Source organism: Sorex fumeus, unplaced genomic scaffold (assembly GCF_029834395.1).
Source record: "Sorex fumeus unplaced genomic scaffold, SorFum_2.1 ptg000072l, whole genome shotgun sequence".
Lineage (NCBI taxonomy): Eukaryota > Metazoa > Chordata > Mammalia > Eulipotyphla > Soricidae > Sorex > Sorex fumeus.
The window spans coordinates 51,338,324-51,360,731 of NW_026606129.1; the positions used below are offsets into that span (position 1 = coordinate 51,338,324).

General features: G+C 51.5%; 2 protein-coding genes across 2 annotated transcripts in view; one reads left to right on the forward strand and one right to left on the reverse strand.

Moving 5' to 3' along the window:
* Nucleotides 1–635: 635 nt before the first annotated feature.
* CISH (cytokine inducible SH2 containing protein) lies at nucleotides 636–6,697 on the reverse strand. Its single transcript, XM_056129420.1, has 3 exons — nucleotides 6,375–6,697; nucleotides 2,400–2,620; nucleotides 636–2,189 (listed from the first exon to the last, which is right to left on the reverse strand). The coding sequence occupies exons 1-3, from the start codon at nucleotides 6,392–6,394 to the stop codon at nucleotides 1,657–1,659; spliced, it is 774 nt and encodes a 257-aa protein (XP_055985395.1). The 5' UTR covers nucleotides 6,395–6,697; the 3' UTR covers nucleotides 636–1,656.
* Nucleotides 6,698–14,392: 7,695 nt separating this feature from the next.
* The window catches only part of MAPKAPK3 (MAPK activated protein kinase 3), a 29,579-nt gene continuing 21,563 nt past the window's right edge, over nucleotides 14,393–22,408 (forward strand). The window contains exons 1-2 of the mRNA XM_056129351.1: nucleotides 14,393–14,505; nucleotides 14,760–15,036. Of these exons, the coding sequence (XP_055985326.1) occupies nucleotides 14,812–15,036 (225 nt within the window). The 5' untranslated portion in view covers nucleotides 14,393–14,505; nucleotides 14,760–14,811. The remainder of the gene's footprint in view (nucleotides 14,506–14,759; nucleotides 15,037–22,408) is intronic.

The following is a 22,408-nucleotide window of genomic DNA, read 5'->3' on the forward strand; positions in this document are numbered from 1 at the left end:
CCTGTGATTGGGGTACAAACTTTCCATCCTACCCTGCTGCTTCTGTACTCCCTGTACCTGCTCCCTCTTTTTTTGAGGGAGGGGCATACCTGGAGGTGTTTAGGATTTACTCTTGGCTCTACACTTAGAGACCACTACTGGTAGATCATTTGGGTACCGGGGATTGAACCCAAGTTGGACATGTGCAAAGCAATCACCCTTCCCACTATACTATCGCTCTGGTTTCTGTACCTGCTCCCTCTTGACCTCCCCTGACTTCTAAGGCCATTGGACTCCTCAGCTCAAAGATGCTGCGTGGGGGGTGCATGATAGCACGCTTCCTGGAATCCTCCACCCACCAGGCTTCATCAGGCTCTCCATGAGCATTATTTGGTGCTCTGCCAGCCTTCCCCTCTGGGCAGTGACCTGCAGGCAGTCTTACTGACCTTCACCTCCTTCCTACCAGGCTTTGAAGGGAGCAAGGGGGAATGAGATGAGAAGGGCTGCTCCCTGTCCCCGCCAATCTTCACTGTGCCCCATAGCACCTGTCCAGCCGTCAAGGATGTCTGGGCCTCAGCTGGCCCAGATGGAAAGTGGGGGATCATGATGAGGTCCAAGGGGCCAAATGGTCGACAGAACTCCAAAAGAGGCCCCACTAAGGGTTTCATAAACAAAAGGTACAACTTTATTGTCATGACAGTAAAGATCATTGGAACAAAAAGAACAACCAAACTGTTGGGGATTCTAATAATTTTATAAAATCTTATCTGAGCTGTATTTTATTCTCTCATGTGTAGGCATCTTCTTGGGCAGTAAGATGACCCAGAAGCATTGATGACAATCCTGAAATTAGCACCCCTTCTTGTACATGTACAGGAGTGCAGTAGGGTCAAGGCCAGCTGTGTGCAGACAGAGGTCTGTCCTACAACTGGGGAGCAGCGGGTTCTGTGGGGTCAATGCTTTGACTCAAGTGTCTTGTTCATTAGGCCACCCCCCATCCCAAAGCCAGGGCTGCGGACAGAAGATGATGGACCTATTCACAGGTGAGTGGATCAGTGCCAGGACACATAGGGCTGCCTTGGTCTACCCATACATCTCAGGACACGGCTCTCTGCAGGGAGGAACCAGAGAAACTGGGGGTTCTAGAGCACACAGCGCTCCAAGCAGAGGTGGGACTGGCTCATCCTGAGACCAGCCACAAGGAGAATAAATAAATAAATACCGTAGAACTGTGCAATCCCCATCTGGCCTGCTCCCCTCTTGGGGTCTGCCATTGTCAGCTTCAAGTCTCTGGCCATTATTCTCCCTGAGACAGTCTGGTGGCAGGAGGGGGCCTGCCCCACCCTGATGACTGAGAAACACAGGCTGGCGAAGTCTGCAGCTTAGGAGCACGGGTGGACGCAGCTCACAGATGAGACCAGGGCCTGCCTGACCCCCTCTCCTCTGACACTGCTCACATAAATGGAGCCAGATGGGAGCTGCGGGGTGCAGCTTCCAAGTTGTGACACTTTTTTCTCCTGCTTCTTCCCCATCCCAGCCTTGCTCCTTCTGGCTCTTCCTGGCGCAGCTGCTGGATATCAGGATGGCTGCAGGAGGAACGGCTGAGTGCAAGTCCAGCCGGGGCCCCTGCTGCCTCCAGGGTCTGTCTGGGTGAGGCTCCCGGGATGTCAGGCGTGGTCAGAGCTGGAAAGGATACTGTCGGAGGTAGTCAGCCATGCGCCGGGGCAGGGGCAGACAGTCCACGTCGGCTGCCAGACGGTTAATGACCAGGCGGCATAGGTGCTGCAGGCTGCGGGCGCTACTTCTGCGCACAAAAGGCTGCACAAGTTTGAGGTGCACAGCAGTGGCCCCTGGTGCAGGCAGTGCTGTGTCGCCAGGAACATCTTCTTTAGGGGCAGGCAGGGCCGGGGTGGGTGCAGGGTCAGGGCTGTCACTTCGGGTGTCCGCAGCACAGGAGGCCACATAATGCTGCACGAGACTGACCACATCCGGGAAGGCCAGGATACGTGGCCTGGACAGGCAGTTGGAATCCAGGCGGAAGCTGGAGTCAGCGTACTCGATGCGGACGTTGGTGGGGCCTCGGGTGGTTTTGACTGACAGTGTGAACAGGTAGCTGGGGTGAGTGCTGTCTCGGACCAAGAATGTGCCCTCTGGCATCTTCTGCAGGTGTTGCCGGGCCTCACTGGCTGTAATAGAGCCCCAATACCAGCCTAGGCAAGTGGATGGGGGCAGAGAGACTGGTCACCATAGAAATGAGCTAGGGATACCCGGCAGGACAGTTTCTTCCTGGGGACAGCTGTACCTCTCCCATCCGACTTTCCTGGGCATGGCCATGCCTCTCAAATCAGAATCAAGAGGCAGAACAGTGCTTCCCCCATCAGACTTCCCAGGACAAGGCCTGCCTCCCTCCTCAGACTCACCAGATTCTCGAAGGTAGGAAAAGGTCTTAGCTATGCACAGCAGATCCTCCTCAGGGTCTAGCTCTTTGGGCTCGTTCTCCGGCTGGGCTGGAGTCTCCTCTGCCACCTCTTCCAACAAAGTCCCAGCAGGTAAAGGTTGCATTGCTGGCTCAGGCAGCTCCAGGGACTGGGCCCAGTGGGGCAGCTGCCCAATCCGCTCCACAGCCAGCAAAGGACAAGGTCTAAAGGGGGTGGGGTAGACAGTGAGTTAAGGCCCTGTTTTCCCCACATTTCCAGGGATTTCCTTCTCCTCTGACTAGTTACATGACCTTTGGCCAGTTCATTTCACTAAGCCCATTTCTTCTCTGCCTACCACCCTCCACTTGTCATTATAAACGGCCCTTTGATTGCTTCCCCTTATTGTAGACTCGCTCTCAGAAGAGGCGTCTCCAACCTCCTTCATTTTTTTAACCAGTAATTATTCTCATTCTTCACTTTGCAACAACCCAAACCTCAGATTAGTGATCATGAACTTTTTAGTTTTCATTCACTAGTTGGTATCCCCACAACGTTCTGGAGGTTCACTGCAAAAAATGTATCACACCGGTGTCCTCTTGGCTGAGGCAGGCTGAGGAAGTGGCATTGCTCTTGTTGAGACATGGCCTGTATGGACTCCTCCAGAGAGGCACCAAGATATTGGTGGGTGGCCTGAGGTTACACGCTACCTTCTTGTGGATAAAAACATTTGTTGAATGGACCTAGGTTCATACTGCCAGGGCTTAGGGACTGGAACATTTTTTTCCCAAATAAATTGAACTCCCATCCTGTTCTCTGTTCCTTCTCGCTGATAAGCTAGGGTGGATAATGATTCATAAAGGTGCTGGCATAAATATGAACTCCCAGAAAAGCACCAGACACTCATTCCAATTCTAGATCCTCACTTGGTAAAGCTAGGTTCTATAAGACTACTAGGCTCTATGATATATTAAACAAACCTTGCTCCTCACCAGGCTTTAGCTCCCTGCCTCCAAAGAAGGGATCCTAGCAATCAGATACTGAGCACTTCAGACACACTATGTTCTGTTTTGTTTTGGGCCATACTATCTAGTGCTTGGGGCTCCTCCTAACTTATCGTTCTGGAGTTGCTCCTGGCAGTGCTCAAGGCCCATGAGGTGCAGGGAATTGAATCTGGGGCTCCATTTCCCTGACTCCTCATCCACACCATACTCCTGGATAGTTAGGATGGGTTTGCTGAGTCAGCCCTGATCTGAATAGTACCTTCCCTCTAGAGGAGGCCCACCTGGCATGGTGGTCCCAGGGCTTTATGGGTGAGAGGAGCAGAGGGGCAAAGTAGGATTCTGAAAAGAGGGACTTTTGGTCCTCCCTCCCTTCTCAAAAAATACTCTGAACTCACTTCCAACTCTAAGGCCCTACTGGACCTTAGGACACCAAGATAATGAAAAAATTGGCTCTCCTCTTAAGAAGAAGTTTTAACCCCAAATCACATAAACATATATGCTACAAGGGAGCCAGGATCTGCGTGTTCCCACTCTGAATCTGCTAAATCAGTGCAAGGAGTGGAGGAAGGCACCCCACAAAAGGATTACAGCATTAAGCACAGGTAAGCAGTCCTAGGTACTGCTTACGAGGCAGAAAGAAGTGGGCAAGTGGGGCCAATAGTACAATGGGTAGGACTTTTGCCTTGCACATGGCCAATCTGTGTTCGCTCCCCTGTGAACCACCTCCCATGTGGTCCCCTGACCCCCGCCAAGAATAATTCCTGAGTGCAGGAGTAGCAAAAAAAAAAAAAAAAGTGGTTAAGAGCCACTGACAGTAAGGGTTATAGGTGACTTCAAAAAGAAGAAAATATTGGGGCTGGAGAGATAGCGCAGCGGGTAGGGCATTTGCCTTGCCCGTGGCCGACACGGGTTCTATTCCCAGCATCCCATATGGTGCCCTGAGCACCCTCAGGAGTAACTCCTGAGTGCAGAGCCAGGAGTAACCCCTGTGCATCACCAGGTGTGACTCAAAAAGCAAAAAAAAATATTTACACATCAGGGTTTCATAAGAAACCTCACTCAGGAGAAGAGGCCACAGACCCCTGGCACACTCCAGCCAACCTGATAGTTCCTCCCATTCACTCTGGCTGCATTAGAGAGCTCCGGAATCCCACTCCAGGAGCAGGAGAGCAGCGGGGAGAGTTTCAAGTACCGGCTGCCTGCTGGGGCCTGAGCTCAGCACAGGCCCAGGAAACTTCCAAGCACACAGCAGGCCGCTGGGAGGTGAGGACAGAGCCTCTGGGATGATTGCTTCTGACAACTTAGTCCGTGTGTCCATGAGCATGCTGGGGGTGACATGATACATCAGGATGCATGGATGTCTCTGCACTGGTCCCCAATGACTCCTAGTGGGAGACTGTTTCTGAAGAGGGGTGTGTCCATGGCTGTGTCATCATCATGGTGGGGATAGAGACTATATGTTCCAGGTACATGTGTGTGCCTGCCGCAGAACCCAACCTATGAGTCTCAACTAGGAACACATGCCAATGGGGCAAATTCAGCCCTGGAGCAAAGCTCATAGCCCAGACCAATAGCTGGGAATCGTTGCTCTCTGCCTGGAGGTCATCAGCTGGACTGTGAGGTGCAGCTGGTCTCTGTATGTATAATGGCTGTATATGTGTAAGTCTTAAAAATCTTGCTCTCTGAGTCAGAGAGATAGTACAGAAGGTAGGGCACTTGCCTTTAAGTGGGCAATCTGGGTTCGATCCCCTGGCACTCTATATGCACCCCCCCAGCACCACCAGGAATGATCCTTGAGCACAGAACCAGGATAAAGCCATGAGCATCTCTAGATAGTGCCCAATCCCCTCCCCCCGCCCCACCCCCCAACATACACCACACAAATCTTGCTCTTTGATAACCAATGCTGACCCTGAGGCTCCAGTAGGGGTTTTCAGCTGGAAGAAAATGAAAGGGAATATGGAATCCCAGAATCAGGGTAGTAATGAGGGGAAGGCAATGAAAAGCACTTGGTAAGTGTTCCAAAATTCAGAGGATGTATATGTAAGAGACAATGGGGGAGACATATTAAATGAGAATACTCCTAGCATTCTAGGTCTCCTCCTTTGGAACAGGAAAGCTCAGAGCAGGGGGTGCTTCAGGCTTGTCCCCCCTTTCACAAACTTCCTCACTTGGTACCATGCCAATTTTGATGATAGCAGCTGCTGTGCTACCCAAGCTCCCCTTGGGTGTGCAGTGCCCATTTACATCTCTCCCTAGAGCTTTTAGATTCTTGTTAGAGCTGTCTGATGGGCATTAGACTCCTTGGTTGAAGAGGACATAGAGTCACTCAGGGCCAAGGAATGAGCTGAGAATGCTTGGCTGACACCAACACTGTCTTATCACTTATCCTGGCAGGTCTTTGGGAAACTTAAAGAAGGAAGGTAGGAGTCAAGGCCCTTCTCACATTGGCATCCCAGATCATACCTAGAGGAGAATGTGGAGGTGCCCCAGGCCCCCCAAACTCCCCAAACCAGACTTTTTCAAGAGCTGTTGGTCATCTGGTACCTTCCTGGAGAGACAGGGTTTCAGGCTGGCTTCCTAGGAACAGAGAAATTGCTAGCCTAGTGCAGGAGAGTAGAAGCAGGATAGAGAGGGGTAGGGACTGGTCCAAGGTCACCCGTCGACCCTACTGCCAAGAGCTAAAGAGAACTCCTGGCCCAGAGCGGAACTGGGTAGGTAAGCCAGGACACAGGGGGTGCGTTGGCAAGCGGCTCTGTCCCAGTCGGAATCCAGACTTAGCCTAACCCGTGTCCTTTCCGACTATCCCCAGCTCCCCTACCCACGGAGTGAACAGAGGTGGTAATATCATCGTGTCAATCCTGCGCTCGGTCACTCCGGCCCACAAATCTCTCAAAACCCTGCCGCTGGCCCCAGCTGGTTACTGTGCAGCGCTCGAGGTGCACAGGGGAGACGCGGAGCGGGGAGTCGTGCTTACCCCTGAACGCAGAGGACCATGTCCCGGCAGCGGCGGAAGCAGCTCTGGGGCTAGGGCTCGGCGGGACGGCGGCAGCTGGAAGCGCCCGTGGACGTGGATCGGGATACCCCAGCGGCGCCCTCGTTGCGGGCAGAGAGTGAGAGCCGCGGCGCGGGCGGGTGAGGAGGGCACTGGGGGCGGGACGGGACGGAGGGGCGGGGCAAGCCGCCTAATCTTTTGTCCTCTGTGTCCCAGCCCTTCCTGGAAGCGTCGTCTTCCTAGAACCGCGAACTGTGCGCGCGTGGAGCCCCGGTGGGGCGCGGCCAGGGGCGACCGCTCCAGTGTCTGGAATTAGGAGCCGCTAAAGGAACCGCCTTTGACAGATTTCCAGGAACTTTCCAGGAAAAAAGGGCGGGGCCCAACGTGCAGGCCAATCGCAGCGCAGGGGGCGGAGCTAAATGGCCGGGGCCGGCCAATTGCAGCGCGAAGACGCGAAGCTGACGAGATCAAGCAGGATTGGGCTGGGGCGAAGGAGCAGTGGGAACAGCTGGTTGGAGAAGGTCAGGGAGGGACTAAGGGCTCTGCCTACCAGAAGCCAGACTTCCTTCCGGTACTCAGCTTTTATGGGGATAGGTTCCCCCAGTGTTTGTGTGGCGTGGTGGCAGAGCGTGAGCAGGATCCTATCCTATCCTCCAGCAAGCCATTGCTCTAAGCGTTCTCTCCGAGGTGCAAGCGCCCTCCTGTGGTCCGCACTTAAACCTCGGACTCCTGTGGGTTGAGTGGTTGGAGATGGTTTGGGGCGGGGATGGGGTGTGGATCCCATCAGGTTTTCGGGAGTTAAGCTTGTGGTCGGTCACCAGTCAAAAGAATCCGCAGAAAAGGGTTTTTTTTTTCTTTTTCTGAAAGAGTTGGGGGGGGGGTAGTTGGGGGGAAGCACATCTCCTCTTTGTACACCAGTGAGAGCCCCCTCGCTGACTGGTCAGTTAGAGAAATGATGACCTACTCGGACGGGCTGGGAGGGATGGCCAGCCCTCTGCTGACGCCACAAAAAGGTCCACATATGAGTTGGCAGAGTTTCAAAAAATGCAGGAGAAACAATTGGAACTCCACATACCCCAAAGACAGAGGGACAAAATACACAAAGTAGAGGGGCACAGATGATAAAAACAGGGATACCTGCTCCTGTCTGCATGAAACAGTTATTGCTCTCTTTATGCAGACAAGAGGACTAAATCCTAGACAACAAAATACCTTGCTAGGGAATAGCAGGGCCAGAGTTTGATTTCAACTGAGTCAAAACTCAAACTCCTTTCCCTATGCTTTTTAACCCTTTCTCATCCGGAGCATTTTTAAATTGTTTGTTGGGATACGCCTTGTGACAGGGGGCCATTCCTGGCTCTTTGTTCTAGAATAATCCTGATAGTGCTTACCAGGCCTCCCTCATGCAGAGCATGTGCTCAGTCCATTGAGCTACCTTTCTGATCACCAGGTAGCAGCATCTTGAAAGACCACAGGGGCTGTACATATTTGTCCAAACCTTTGGGGCAGATGTGGAGGTCATGGGAGAATTAGAGAAGTGCTAGAGTCCACCTCCCACCTTCTTCCCAGGGTATAATACAGTCCTGGATGATAGTATCCAGATTTTACACAGAGCACACAGGGCTGAGTTTGCCCGGCCTGGGACAAAATAAAAGATCCCAAAGCAAAACACTGAAAAAAAAAGGTTAATATGAGAAGTGACTTCAGAGACTCACTTCTCTATAAATTTCCTGAAGGGAAGTCCAGCTTTACTATAGCCCTTTTCCATCTGAGTAAACCTGGTTTCTTGAGATGGGGGTTGGGGGAGGGGGCGGGAACAGGTGTGACCTCATGATCCACTGATAGGCACCTAGAGAACCTAGCATGGGATCCTTCTGTCTGGTGCTCTCTCACCAGAGGGGCCTCGCTACTCTGAAGGTAAAGGAGCTTCACAGCTGCCATACAACAGAGGTAGAATTTGGATATTGGTCTCTGTGAAACAAATCCTAAGCAATCCAAGACTACCGCTTTCCTCTGTGATTACTTTGCTGTGTGTTAGTCATTCAGGAATTTCTAGCCCTATTTCACTGTTTACCTATCACATGTTGTTCCCTTTATACAGGTAAGGAAACAGGCATAGAGATGGATCTACACCCACTAGTTATCAGGCCTTACTTCTGGTTCTGACTCAGGGATCACTCCTGGCAGGGCTTGGGGGACCACCTCTGGTGCTAGGGATCGAACCTAGGTTGGTTGCATGCAAGGCAAGTGCCCTATACTTATCCTTTGTATAATTAATCTCTCTAGCCTGAGTGGGACAGCTTACTGAAAAAGGCAGGCAGGCAGATAGAGGGCCCCTGGCAATGGTTTCAGGAAGTAACAAAGCCAAGATCTGCTCTAAAGAAGTTAACTTTGTTGCCAGCTTAAAGGACTGTGAAGCAAGCAGGAAGATTGTACTCCTCTGGAGCGGCAGGAATTAAGGTCCAATAATTCACTGAAGAACGTTAGCACCTGACCAGAGATGGCTGGATCCCCTGTGGGAGGAGAAACATCAGCAGGAACAAAAATCCGGCTTAAGAATATGAAAAGGGGGCTGGAGTGATAGTACAGTAGGGTGTTTGCCTTGCACGCGGCCGACCCGGGTTCGATTCCCAGCATCCCATATGGGCCCCTGAGCACCGCCAGGAGTAATTTCTGACTGCAAAGCCAGGAGGTAACCCCTGTGTATTGCCAGGTGTGACCCAAAAAGGAAAAAAAAAGAATATGAAAAAAAGGGAGGCTGGAGAGTGGGTAGGGCACTTGCCTTGCACCAGGCTAACCCAGTTTGATCTCTCCAAAACACTTTAAATTTAAAAAAAAACTATGAAAGGCTCTAAAAATTCAAAGTTCTTCCTTTTGACACCATTCTGACAAATTTTATCATTATAAAAAGTCCTAAAAGCAGAGACAGTTCTGAAAAACCCTATAAAATTCACCTTTGCAAAAGCAAGTCAGGGCATTCCCATTCTGGGATTGCCAGTATTTGAATTTGGAATGTGTAACTTCCTTTTTTTACTTTCTGAGAGTTCCTCTTTTCTCTTCTCAAACATAAATAAAACTAATTTACTATTGTCTTCTCTGGAAATTTGGTTTTCTGGCAGGGATTGGATTACATCTGACCATGCTCAGGGGTTACTCCTATTGGTGCTTAGAGGACCATATACTGTGCCAGGGATGGATAAGAGAAGGCCCATGGCAATGGAATTTTTGAGAAGTAATAAGTCCAATAACACTGAAGCTGTAAAAATTAAGGCCTAGGCCTGATAAGATCTTCCTGGCACCAGTGGCAGATCTTTTGGAAGCTGGACCCCACGGAGACACAAACTTCAGCAGAGATGGAGACTGCAATTAAGGACCCGAAGGAGATTTATGACACCGAATGACCTCCACCTCTGCCAGAGAAACTCCATACCAAGGCATCCTCCCTTAGCAACAACCCTAGCAATAATCTCTTACCTAACTAAAAATCCCACGTGGGGGTGAGTTAGAGAAACTCTATAAAAGCCACTTTGAACGAAGGAAGAGTGTGCATATGCTGCCCGAGTCCATGTGCTGCTTATACCCACATGGCCAAGCACATGTGGTGCCTAAGCACATGTATCATGTCTCCTGCATCTCCCATTTTGAGATGTGTGTTTAGGCTCTCTCCACCTTTGGAAAAAACCATCTTCTTCCTTGAGCACGTTACTCTCTCACTTTCTCTCCTTCCTTCCCCTTCCTAAAAACTGCCAAATAAAATCTGTTTTTACTTCACTACTCATCTACTCCTGAAATTCCTGTCTGTGAGGAAGACAAGGGCCTATAAATTTTTAGTAAGGCCTACGACTGACTCTCCTTTCTTGCAAAGAGCAATTCCTTGTTTCATCATGAGTCCTAGTCTTCCTAGCTGATCCCTGGGTGGCAGAGGTGGATCTGGGAAAAGTGATCATCTCTCCTCTCGGCCTCACATAAACCACTCGTGGGGGCCCACCGACTTTCAGGATTGCCAATCTTTCTATTTGGAATGTGTAACTTCCTTCTTTTACTTTCTGAGAGTTCCTCTTTTCTCACTCATAAATAGAGCTACTTTAATTCACTATTGTCTTCTCTGGAAATTTGCTTTTTGGAGGGGATTGGGTTATATATGACCATGCTCAGGGATTACTTCTCTTGGTGCTTAGGGGACCATATGCTGAGCCAGGGATGGAGCCAGAGTCCACAAGTGCCTTACCTCCTGTGCTATCTTGAAGCCCTTCTAGTGAGTTTCTTTTGAGAGTAGGTGACAAACTTAAGAAACCTGGGTGAAAAGTCAGGACTGACTTTCCTCTCCTGCAAAGAGCATTCCCTTCCTCCTGCCTGAGGCAGCAGCTCCCCCAAAACTCAGGTGGCGGGGACCGGTTTCCATCTTGCATAGATCAAGTGGACCTCAGATGCAGTTTGACCACTACCTTGTGGGGCAGGAGGGACCCTAGTGTCCATGCCCAGGCACTTAGGGTAGATTTACCATTCCTCAACTCTCAGGCACTTTCCTGGGGAGACTGAGGTAGATTAAGCAGGACGGTAGCATCTCCACTGAGGTTACTATCTGTCTGGCTCCCCAAAACCCCACTCACATCACTTAACCCTCACAGCTAGAGCTAACATGACAACTGCACAACTGCTAAGAATTATCCAGATTCTTCTGGGAAGTAGTGAAGCTTCCCACTCTCAGTACAGGCAGTGTCAACACTGCCAGCTTTCCCTAGAAAGTGTGACATTCTGTGTGTAAACTTAACTCTCTCAAGGTTCTGAGCCTCCAGGCTTTGTGAATCTGAGAGCCTATGCACCTCACCTGCCTTGTGGGTACAGTAGTGTGCTTTTTTTTTTTTTTGATGAAGCACTGTAGCACTGTCGTCCCATTGTTCATCGATTTCCTTGAGCAGGCACCAGTAACATCTCCATTGTGAGACTTGTTGTTACTGGTTTTGGCATTTTGAATATGCCACGGGGAGCTTGCCAGGCTCTTCCGTGCGATGGGATACTCTCAGTAGCTTGCCGGGCTCTCTGAGAGGGATGGAGGAATCAAACCCGAGTCGGCTGTGTGCAAGGCAAACACCCTACCTGCTGTGCTATCTCTCCAGCCATTTAATGAAGCAAAATAATTTTTCATTTAAAGAAGTTTGCTTAGAGAAATGTGAGGGGGAAGAAACAGAGAAATGTGTTGAAGAGAGAACACTGCTTCTTCCCCCCACCCCCCATGCCTGCCTGCTCTAGGCTTTGGATCCTCCAGGCCATCTCGTTATCATCACTCCTGACCAGGCTGCTCCACGGTAACCCTAAATCTGACTTGTGGCCCACACTGCCACCCAGAGGCAAGTTTCCAGATTCTTCCTTTTAGATTAATCTCTCCCCCAGATTGAACAAGGGGCCCCTCTGCCATCATCCACCTAGAAAAGTTAGAAGACTCTAAATCATGGTTTTTCTCAACCACTCATTTGGTTCCTATATTGTTACCAAGAACAGGCTCTCCTCTCCCCAAAGGACAGTTCACACAAGTGTGGCTTATACGTGTGTGTGTGTGTGTGTATGTGTGTGCACACGTGCTTGCGAGTGCATGCTCAAGGGAGGATTCAGCAAGCCCCAGGTACTCACTGGACCTCTTTGACATTATAAGTTATTCCAAAGCCACTGAGGATGATCTCTATGATATAGTCCCCAGAAGAACTCCCCTGTTAGAGGTTGAATGATCACCATGTGGTACAGGGATCTAACTGGGTCAGCTGCATGCAATGCAAATGCTTTACCCCCTATATTATCTCTCTAACCCTTATAACTAAAATTTGTAATAAAAGGGTTCAGTTCAAAGATACAATTTAAATTTTTTAATTTAAAAAATTGCTTGAGGGTTTGGGGGCCGCACCCAGAAGTGTTTGGAGGATACTCCCGATTCTATGCTCAGGGGTCATCCTGATGGTGCTCAGGGGAGCATGTAAATATAATAGAATTGTTGTAATCTAAGTCTATTTTAGAAAATGAAGTATCTTTAGAAACCACAGCATACTTTGGTTGTGGTGAGAAGCTAGCCTGCATCATCTGTGGTCTGGTCTTCTGCTTTTGAGTGTGAGCCTATCAGTCCAGAAAGAGGTTTAGCTTCATTTACCTGGTCTAAGCCAGTGGCTTCTCCTTTGCCCAAGCAGTAGAAGTTTCCAGATACAGGCTTTCTCCAAGGTGATGAGATCTTTTTTTTTTACTTTTTGGGTCACACTGGTGATGCTCAGGGGTTATTCCTACCTCTGCACTCAGGAATCACTCCTGGCGGTGTTCGAGGAACCATATGGGATGCCGAGGATCAACCTGGGTTGGCCGCATGCAAGGTAAATGCTGTACCCGCTGTACTATTGCCCTGGCCCCAGTGATGAGATCTTGGATCAGATTTCAGATGGGGCTAAGACAGAGGTTTTAGGTCCAGATGTATATAAAGAGGTATGTGTTGTACATGGGAATGCACACATGTATCTTTGCATATAAATAAATATTGTGTTTGTATGTGAATGTATGTGAAAGCATATTTCTCTCCGTGGATTTGAAGAGGATCAGGGAAGTACATGAGAGGAGGCAATGCTTGAATGTGAGAGATGATCCCTAGAGTCATTCTTCAGGGACTGAGGTGGGGACTTGTTCATGACAGGAAGATCTTCCGTGACTTGCTTGACCTCTAAGGGCTTGTGTGTATATGTGGGACACAGGATGGGAGTGGCCCTCTATCCTCCAGTCCAGTGAGGTCACAGGATGCCCTTCAAGAGTTTAGTTTGAGAGAAGGGTTCAGTACAGTCAGCTGCGGCTCTCATTAGGGCCTCTTTGAATGATGCTAGTTTGAAGGTCATCTCAAGGAGATACGGTGCACTAATACAGAAAGTTTCCACTTTACAGAAACTGCTGCAAGAGCCTGTCCATATATCCCGAATATCCCTGTGCTTGTTGGGTCGTGGGAGAGGGCGAGACATTCCTAGACCCCACCGGAGAAACTAGGAGAAAAAAATTGAAACACGGTGGCATGTAGGCTGCAGTGCCTGCAGTCCTGAGTGTAGTCTCTAGATGGCGACAGAGGCCCGCAAGGAACTTCCCCACACAATTTACATCTTTTCAGTTCCATTTCTGTAGCCTGCAGTCTAGGGTTGGGGGTGGAGGTGGGGGATTGCAGGAGTAGCACAGATTTTTCCATGGAGACAGTAATACCGTCCTGAAGCTCTCGACAAATTGTTTCTTCACAGACTCTCATTTTCCACATTTGTTAAATAAGTTCTTTAACAGCCCGTGATGGAAAACTGGCTCAAAGTCTATGGAGGGCGTAGACTAGAGACAGTGTGGGAGGCAAAACCGCAAAGCTAATAGAGAGCATCTCTCTCTAGGGTAGGAGAACAACTGCCCAAATGTTAAGAGGAAAAGTTGATGGATATGACCAGATGGGTACTTAGGGTTTCTGGTGTGTAAGGATGCTGTGTACGAAGGGTGTGTGTGTGTGTGTGTGTGTGTGTGTGTGTGTGTGTGTGTGTATGTGTTGGGGGGCAGAGACTGGGGGAATCCTTAAGTATATAAGCAGGAGATGTAGAAGGAGAAAGATGCTCAGATGCTCCGGGGTCGAGAAACATGAATCATGAGATGCCACTTTGGGCATGTTGGCAAAAACTGAGACTTAGGTACTCTGGCGGTGGGTCACCCCTAAGAAGGTCTGAAGTCAGACAAGTGATGCTGGAGGGTTACCAGGCAGGGCACAGAGAAGACACCTGTGGCTCCAAGAGAAACAAGACTTCCCATTCTGTCAGTTCTTTGATCGCTTGTAATAAACTCCTGCGCTCACACTGCCCACTCGAGACTCAGCTGAGCGTGGGCCCGGGTCTGGGCCTCCGGAAGCTCCGCCTCTAAGGCTGTCCCGGCTTCTGGGTCCCGCCTGGCCCTTTAAGGCTGACCCAGCCCTGCCCGAGTCCCCGACGCGCGCGGGGGCGGGGGGGGGGGGCGGTCACGTGGGTCCCAGGCGGTGCAACTCTCGGCTCAGGGCGCTTAGCGGCCCAGGACTTCCGCGAGCGCCGCCCCTGCCTCTCGCTGACCCCGCCAGAGACTCCAGGTGCACCGCCGCCAGGTACGCGCTCCTGGGACCCTTCCGCCTCCCGCTCCCAGGCTCCTGGACTCTTCACTTCTGACAGGTGTCCCGACCGGACTCTCTGGTGCTCGGTCCGCGACCGCCGTGGCCCTCTGCGACCGGCGGGTTCTCTCCAGCAGTTCCCCCTGCGTGCCCTGTCCAGGCACTGATGCGGACCGGAGAACCAGTCCGCTCTTAGGCTGGGTGTGTTGGAGAAGCCTGAGCTGAGCTGACTTTCTTTCCCTCTCCCCCAGGTGGCCCTGGACGCGCCAGGCTGGGGGCGCTTCTGAGAGCCCCGCGGGGCCCATGGAGGTGGAGACCGCTGAGGAACAGGGGGTCCCCGCGCCCCGGGCAGGTGCACCCTGCGGACCTGGCCCTACCGGTGCTCCATCCTACGGTGGGCGGTGTGAGCCCAAGAAGTACGCAGTGACGGATGATTACCAGTTGTCCAAACAAGTGCTGGGTCTGGGTGTGAATGGCAAGGTGCTGGAGTGTTTCCACCTGCGCACTGGGCAGAAGTGTGCCCTGAAGGTCAGTGACCATCTTTGCCACGTGGGTGAGCAGAGGGCCCCACAGTAAAGGTCTGTGGGTGATGGCATTGTCTTTGGACCTTGTGTACTGCTCAGCTGCTTACTCTGAACACCAAGTTCCACCCACGAGTTCCTTCTAAAGGCAGGTTTCTGGTCCTCTCTACTTTACGAGGGGAGAAACTGAGGCTTAGCCTAGTCAAATTCTGAGTGTCCCAGGGAGCAAGGGGGCGGGGTCGGTATGGGGACCGCCAGCCCTACACGGAAGCAGGAGAGGAGTAATTCCCAACTGAGGTTCTGGCTGGGACGAATGTTTAGGCCCAAGGTGGGAGTGGCTTACTCAGCTTGGCTGACTCTTCGGTAAGAAGCTCTTCTAAAAGGTCTGGGCTGGAGTTCTTTCTGGCCCAGGCTGAATCCCACTGAGACTTTGGGAGTAGAAAGGTTGAGGCTGCTTCCTCTTGTGGCTCTTTGGGCTCTTGCCTCCCTGGGCAGGAATCGCGAGGCTGATTGGGGGGCAAGGCTGGTACCCATCATGGCTGGCACAGGAGACTGCTAATGGGTCCTTCTGAGTCACTGACCCCTTGTTGAACGGGACAGGCCCTGTTTCAAGCATGATCCACCCTTGTTCCTGGGCAGAGGACAGGCCCATCATCTAGCTGGGTCACACCACAGGATACCTGGAGCCTGGCTGATCCAGGGGGTCCTTCCCTGATTCACTGGAATCAGGAAATTTTGAGGGTGGCTGATCTAGCCGTGTAGTTCTGCCTGGAGTCACATCATTCTGGGTTCAAACCAGGTCCCATGCCCACAGTCCCTTGAATCTCTCATCACTGGGAACTTAACTGCAACTTTTATCAGTGGCAATCTGGATGGACAAAGCAAGGAGAATGACTTTTGAAAGTTATTGTAGAGCAAAAGATCTTCCCATTTTACAGATATTACAATTATGACCCTTTATGTAGAGTTTTATAGATATGAGTCTAATTTCCTGTCTGCATTTGCCAGCTCTTTGAAATCAGAACGTTGAAACCAGGTTTATCTCTGTTCAGGGAGGAAAGAGGCTTGATGTGTACTTGGTAAGAATGAATGATACATGTAGAGTGATAAGAAGAAGATGGTCCACACTGGGAGAAGGACCCAATATCTGTAGACTATTAGCAGGGCCTGTATCTTTCCCAGAGGTATGTGGACTGATGGGAGGGAGGTCATGTCCTCAGGTGGTCTTGGAGGGAATCATGAGGTTGGGTCTGGAGGAGGTTCAGGCTCGGCTGGTGAGGCTGGTTCTCAGATTCAACTTTTCTATCTTCTAACACTATAGTGGAGTGGAGTTAGGGGATCCATAAAAAATGGAATTTCCTGAGTCATTTATCTTCTTAGGGAGAACAGGGCTAAAAGGATACAAGTGAGACTCTTGACCCTCTTAAGCCTCCTCTGAGTGACCTCTTCTCCTGTGCTTGAACCTGGGGGCAACTGAAGCCAAGAAGTCTCTGTGTGTAGGGGGGTGGGTGAGAGGGGTTTGGAAAGCACTTCCTGTGGTGTTCAGGGGTTGCTCCTGGCTCTGTGTTGACAGTGTTTGGGGGACCATATCGTGGCAAATCTGGACCTTCTACATGCAAAGTAAGTGCTCTCACCTGTTGAGCTCTTCCTCTAGCTCCCAGAGGATTTCTTCGTAAAAACAAGACTTGTGCCCTGTGACCAGGGCTAAGCTGCCACCAGCTTTTGCTCTAGTTGCCATGAGTGAGGCAGAAGGGAGTGGGAGGCCAGAGTTCAGAACTGGTGGCACTAACTTCTAGAAGGGCCATGCCTAGGTCTTCTCTGTAGGTTCTGTGTCTGACAAGTGATTGTATCAACTTCCCAGAGTGCATCCTCTGAATCTAGACCTTCAGTGCCAACTGGAAAGTGGGGCAATCCTAGAACAGATCCCCCTTGGTGCCCCACTCAGCTTTTAGGTGAGTGTGGCGAGCACTACTTGCTTGGGACCTTCAGAACCTGCCCTAAATTAGCCCTCTAAGGACACAGAGTCTAATAACCCCACTCCCTGACCCTCTGTGTGTGTGTGTGTGTGTGTGTGTGTGTGCGCACGCGCGTGTGTGTGTGTCCTGCCTCCAAATAACCATGCCCGGAAATACGAACCTAGCCTGGCAGGTCCTCACCATCTTCCAAGATGGGAGGAGCCCAATCTTCTTTCACCATGGTGGTGATGGTGGTGGTGGCTTTCACCATGAGGAGGAAGGCAGCATATTTCTGCTTCCAGCCTCTGGACCCTTTCCAGGAGGCACAGGACCTGGGGGCCTTGACACAAGGTGGGGCTGTGTTCAGGTAGCTCTACCAGTTCATGAGTTGATCTTGGCCTTTGTCTGCTCTCTCCTGACCTGCCCAAGGTCAGCCTATGTGGAGGCCTGAGTTCTGTATCTCCAGGTTCCCAGGCCTTCTTATCCTGATAGCCTAGACTTGTTCAGGTCATTTCTGCTTTGCTCGGTGGTCCAAGTCTAGTGTCCTGGCCACTTTTCTTGCCCATCCTCTCAGTTCTGTTTCCCCAGTTAGAGAATGCTAAGCATGAAGCCTGGAATGCAGCAGACACTCATAGAGCAGGAAGAACTGTGGTTGCTGTTCCGTAGCTATCACTATTTGATGAAAGCCCTAAAGGAGCAGTTCTCTCTTTCCAAAGGAACTGGGCCTCTTCCCCTTTCCCTCAGCTACTGACCACTGGCATGGCCTCACTCAGTCAGCAGCTCCCTCCCTAAGCCAGCTTCCACAGTGAATAGAATCCTTCCATTCTCCACTGTAAGCACTTGCTGCTGTGCCCTTGGCAGGAACTAGAGAACAGCCTGCCAAGTACAGGAGGCAGGGAGCTGTCCCCTCCCAGGCCTAACTGGTTAATTGGCACCCCTCAGCTTCATTTCTTACTGGGTACAGCCCTGCAGATCTGTTCCCAAAACCTCATCTGAGACCCAGCTCCTTCTCCTTATCTCATAGTTGAACCCAGAATTAGGGGTCAGAGTCAAGTGACTTGATTGTCATGTGGGATGGGGATTGTAACTGAGGCCAGAGTCCCAGAGTCCCAGTCCCTTATGACTTTCTACCCAGCCTGCTTGTGGTCCTTAGCTTCCTGGCAGGCAGACACCACCATGGTACTAAGATAAGCAAGTGCCATATAAGGCCTTGTGGAGACATTGGCAGGCCGATGGAGTCTTCCTGTCCCTGCTCTCTGCACTCTGGAGCTGGGACCCTTCCCCCACTAGTTTCTGGGGTAGCTAAGAGGCCTGTGGGATCCTCAGTGCCCCTTCTTCCATTATTAAACAAAGAAAGTGGAGTGGTTGGTTTGGGTACACATGCCGCAGAGCTCTCTGCCTGGCTCCATGGGTGGGGCTGACCTGTTAGAGCGGGTGCTGCCGTCGCTGAGCTGGATTTCAGGCTCGGGTGGGGCTGCCAGCAGACCAAGTACTTTCTCGTTTGGCAGCTACCACCCCTCACTTGTCTCCAGACCGGTCAGATCAGCCTTCACAGGGCCACCTGGTTTTGAGTTAACACAGCAGAAAATGTGGAGGGACTCATGGCCCCCTGAAAAGGAGTCCCCAGTAGTGGTTTCACAGTGCCCCAACTTATGTCTAGTACCCCTATTCTTTCCTCCTCAAAGGAAAGAATCTGGGGAGCTCAGGTGCTCCTGCATTATATTCCACAGCCAGGGGTGGGCATTCCCCTTTAAAGGGAAACCAGTAAATCCCCAGGAAGGCAAAGTCTATGGGACATGAGAGGGTCTTTGAGATTTGGGCTTCAGAAGGATGCTCACCCAGCTCAGCCCCCAATGAACCTGCTGGCAGTTGCCCCCATGCCTTCTCCCCCCAGCTCCTCTCATTTTCTGGGACTCTGTGCCTGAGAGTGGACAGGTGGTGGTTTCTGAGGCCAGCATTCAAGGATCCTGATAACAGCGGGCCACCTAGAAAGGCTGTGTGTACCGTAGTAAGCCTTATAATCTGGGGTCCATCTAGTCCTTCCTGCAGTGTCTGGAGTGCCACAAGCAGGAGGTCAGCATGGTGAGAGGAAGTTGTATCTGGGCTCAGAGCCATGGAGTCTTCCTAAAAGACTGCAGCTTTAACCCAGTCCAAGTATGTGTGCTGGACAGGCGGCCCAGGTGAGGTTTGGAGAGCTCAGCACCAGCTGTGAGCTCATTCCCTCACTTCAGTCCAATGTCCTAGAAGGTGACCTCGGTGGACCTACTGGCCAGGCTTCGGGCTAGGGGACAAACCTGGGGGACCCCAGAAGGAAAGAAGAGCTCTGAGGAGGAAGAGTTCTACACAAATGTTGTGTAGGAACTTGAAGGACAAGGAGAAAAGGTGGGCCATGATTCCCCCTCTCCACTTGGCCACAGCTGAGGTTCATGTGTCACCCCATCAGAGGCTTCTCTCTGGCTTTGGTACCCTCTTGCACTAGAGGTAAAAGTTACTCCCTTTTTCCTCCAGAGCTTTCTTTCATAACATCACTCGACCCCAGGTGAAGCACTGTTGCTTGGGGTGCTGAGGACATCTGGTTTCCCCAGGCAGTCATTGTTCAGATTGTTCAGGGAGGTCTGGTGTGTCTCTGCTGAGGTTTGCACTTGGGGGCTGCTGTTTTATGAAAAACTTTGCTCTTTTCCTGCTTGGAATATGACATTCTCACTGACATCCCAGGACGTCACCAGGGGCGGTGCGTGTGAAGAGCCACACGTGGGACATCTGGCTCTGCAGCGCTCCGGCCTCCCTTGGTCTGGTGACTGACTGCTGTGTGTTGGGAGGTGATGGTTAGCCAGAAAGGGCTGAAGATTATGCCATCCCTAAGTGAGGGGATGTTCCCAGCGCACTCATGCCCTAAAAGCAAGAGTGGGCCAGAGTCCTTCCTGCACAGCAGCTCGGTTGCTTCCAGGGCTTCCAGGTATTCTCAGGGGAACATCATTCTGCTGCCCTTACTGCCACCTTTTGGAGATCTGATGTGGCCCCATAGGAGAGACAGCCTGAGATTCAAAAGGAGCAGTGCTCAGAGCTTCTTCCTGCCACTTTTCTCCTGAGTGGTCTCAAACAGAAGGCATTTTCCAGATCTTTCACCAAAGCATTGTGTTGGGGTTGCAGTTGAACCCTGTATTTGAACATGTGACAAGGAGCAGGATCCAGCCTCGGTGGTCATAGCTGTCCCCTTGTTTGTGCTTTGAGACAGCACAGTCAGCAGACAACCTCCAAGGTTGGAGTTCTCATTTTGGGGTGGTCTAGATGCCCTCTTTGCCCCCATGGCACAATATTGATCTATATGGTTGGAGTGATAGCACAGCGGTAGGGCATTTGCCTTGCAAGCGGCCAACATGGCTGACCTGAGTTCGATCCCTCCGTCCCTCTTGGAGAGCCTGGCAAGCTACCGAGAGTATCTAGCCTGCATGGCAAAGCCTGACAAGCTACCTGTGACGTATTTGATATGCCAAACACAGTAACAACAAGTCTCACAATGGAGACGTTACTGGGCCTGCTCAAGCAAATCAATGAACAACGGGAGGACAGTGACAGTGACAGTGATGAGGACCGATACTTGGGCTTTTTCTGTATTTGGGAAAGGAATGGAGCTTCCGCCCCTTCTTTGGGGCATGTTTGGGGCCTGAGCTCTTGCCCACCTTCCTTCTCTTTTGGAACTGAGTGGATTAGGCCTGTGTAATTGTGATTATAATTCTGTGGTGTGAGAACCGTGGTGGTTATGCCTAGAGTAGAGTATGTAGGCTCTGTCTGGGGGGAACAAGGAGCCTTTTTACCACTGAACAGGCCAGAGACTTCCCAAGTATTGATTTGGATAGACTTTGGCTATTAGAGATGCCTTTTTTTCTGTTGACAGGGGAGCCCTCTGGCTGTCTTCACTTTGAAGTACTTTCTCTCTGTCTCTTCTGCTTCCTGTCCTCATTTCTTCTTTCCTGCCATTGTTTCTCATGGTGTCATTCAGTCTCTCCTCTGCAGCTTTGGCGCTCTCTGCCTGTCTCATGGGTTTTAGGGATGGCTATGTCCCCTCTTTGCAGCCTGGCAGGCTGAGACCAGGTGGAGGATATTCGGGGCTGGCTAGGTGCTCAGGATTCACCTTATCACCCTGAAATTACCCCCAGGCCCCGGCTAAGGTGGGAATGGGACACGGAAGAGATGGGACCTGAGCAGGTGTCTGGTCATAACCATGTCACTCACTGTGTCCCCGCTTGCTACAGGCAGCCTTGGCAGTGAGAGCAGTGGTGTCAGGAGCATTTGGGCCAAGCTGTAACCTGAGGAATCCCCTGTGGTGTGTGACTGTCGCCTGTGCAGTCTGTTCTCCTTTTATGGCTCAGTGTTCTAAGGCTTTTTCTGGGGAAACAGTGAGGGACTAGGAGCATCAGGACTCCCAGGGGTGCCCTGGCTATGGTGGGGAGAGAAGAGGCTGGAGTCTGACTTGAGCAAGGGACCTCTGGGCCAGCCTGAGTACCTGCCTCCATCTGACCCAGGCAGAACTGACTCTGCACTGACCCCCCACTAGCTGAGTAGTCAATTCTATCCTGCACCCCTTTACCACACCTGTGCCTCAGTGCAGTTTAGAGGCTATTTTCAGGTACATGAGGGCCCAGGACTTGGCCTTCCATACCCGCCACCCCCTTCCTAAGGGCTTGGGCTCCATGAGGGATTCATAGCTTGTTTTGAGGATGTCCCAACACCCTCCTTCCTGCCCCCTTCTCTTGAATGTGACAGAAAGGCCGAACGAAGGCTACCCTCTACACTCTCTGCCAGGGTGGGGGTAGGGTGGGGATAAGAACACCCACTCACTCCCTGAGTGCTTTCTCCATGCCGAGCACAAAGCAGCATGATCTGAGAGTGGCCTGTCATCACCTGTGTGTCATGAAGGCAGAGGTTCTGTCTCAGGGCCACAGGGCAGGGACATGCCTAGGCCGGTCCTGCAGCCATCACTCACACTCTAACAGGCTCAGTCTCTCTCCTTCCCCAGGTCCCAGTCTGCTTCCTGGTTATCTGAGGTATTTGCTCTGCCAGCCAAGGGGTCCCTTGGTGGCTGTGAAGACTCTGGGTGGGCTGTAACTGCGGATGGTGCTGGGGAGCAGGCCCATCTGGCTTCTTGCTGGGGCTACTCTACTCTTGGAAGCCGGTTACCTGGAGACTGGCTAGAGGGTGGCCCATGGTGGCTCTACTAAGCCAGAGAGCAAACTGTGTTACCAGGGGAACAGCCCACTGGGGTCTGTGTTCTGCTGGACCAGTGCCCAGGGATTTGGACTCAGCTCTGAAGTCCCCTCGGTTCTGTGTTCCATTTCCTGGCTGAGCGTTTGAGTTGGGTGGAGTCTGTACCAGGCTGTGCCTTTACTGGAGGAAGATGAGTCACCACAGCCCATCCCCATGGCA

What these genes read in the sequence shown, in the direction of transcription:
- CISH (XM_056129420.1), bottom strand. Translation starts at nt 6,394, where the DNA reads ATGGTCCTCTGCGTTCAGGG. An exon ending in ATGGTCCTCTGCGTTCAGGG is followed by an intron (nt 2,621 to 6,374) that starts GTAAGCACGACT and finishes CACCCCCTTTAG; the next exon opens with ACCTTGTCCTTTGCTGGCTG. An exon ending in TTCCTACCTTCGAGAATCTG is followed by an intron (nt 2,190 to 2,399) that starts GTGAGTCTGAGG and finishes CCACTTGCCTAG; the next exon opens with GCTGGTATTGGGGCTCTATT.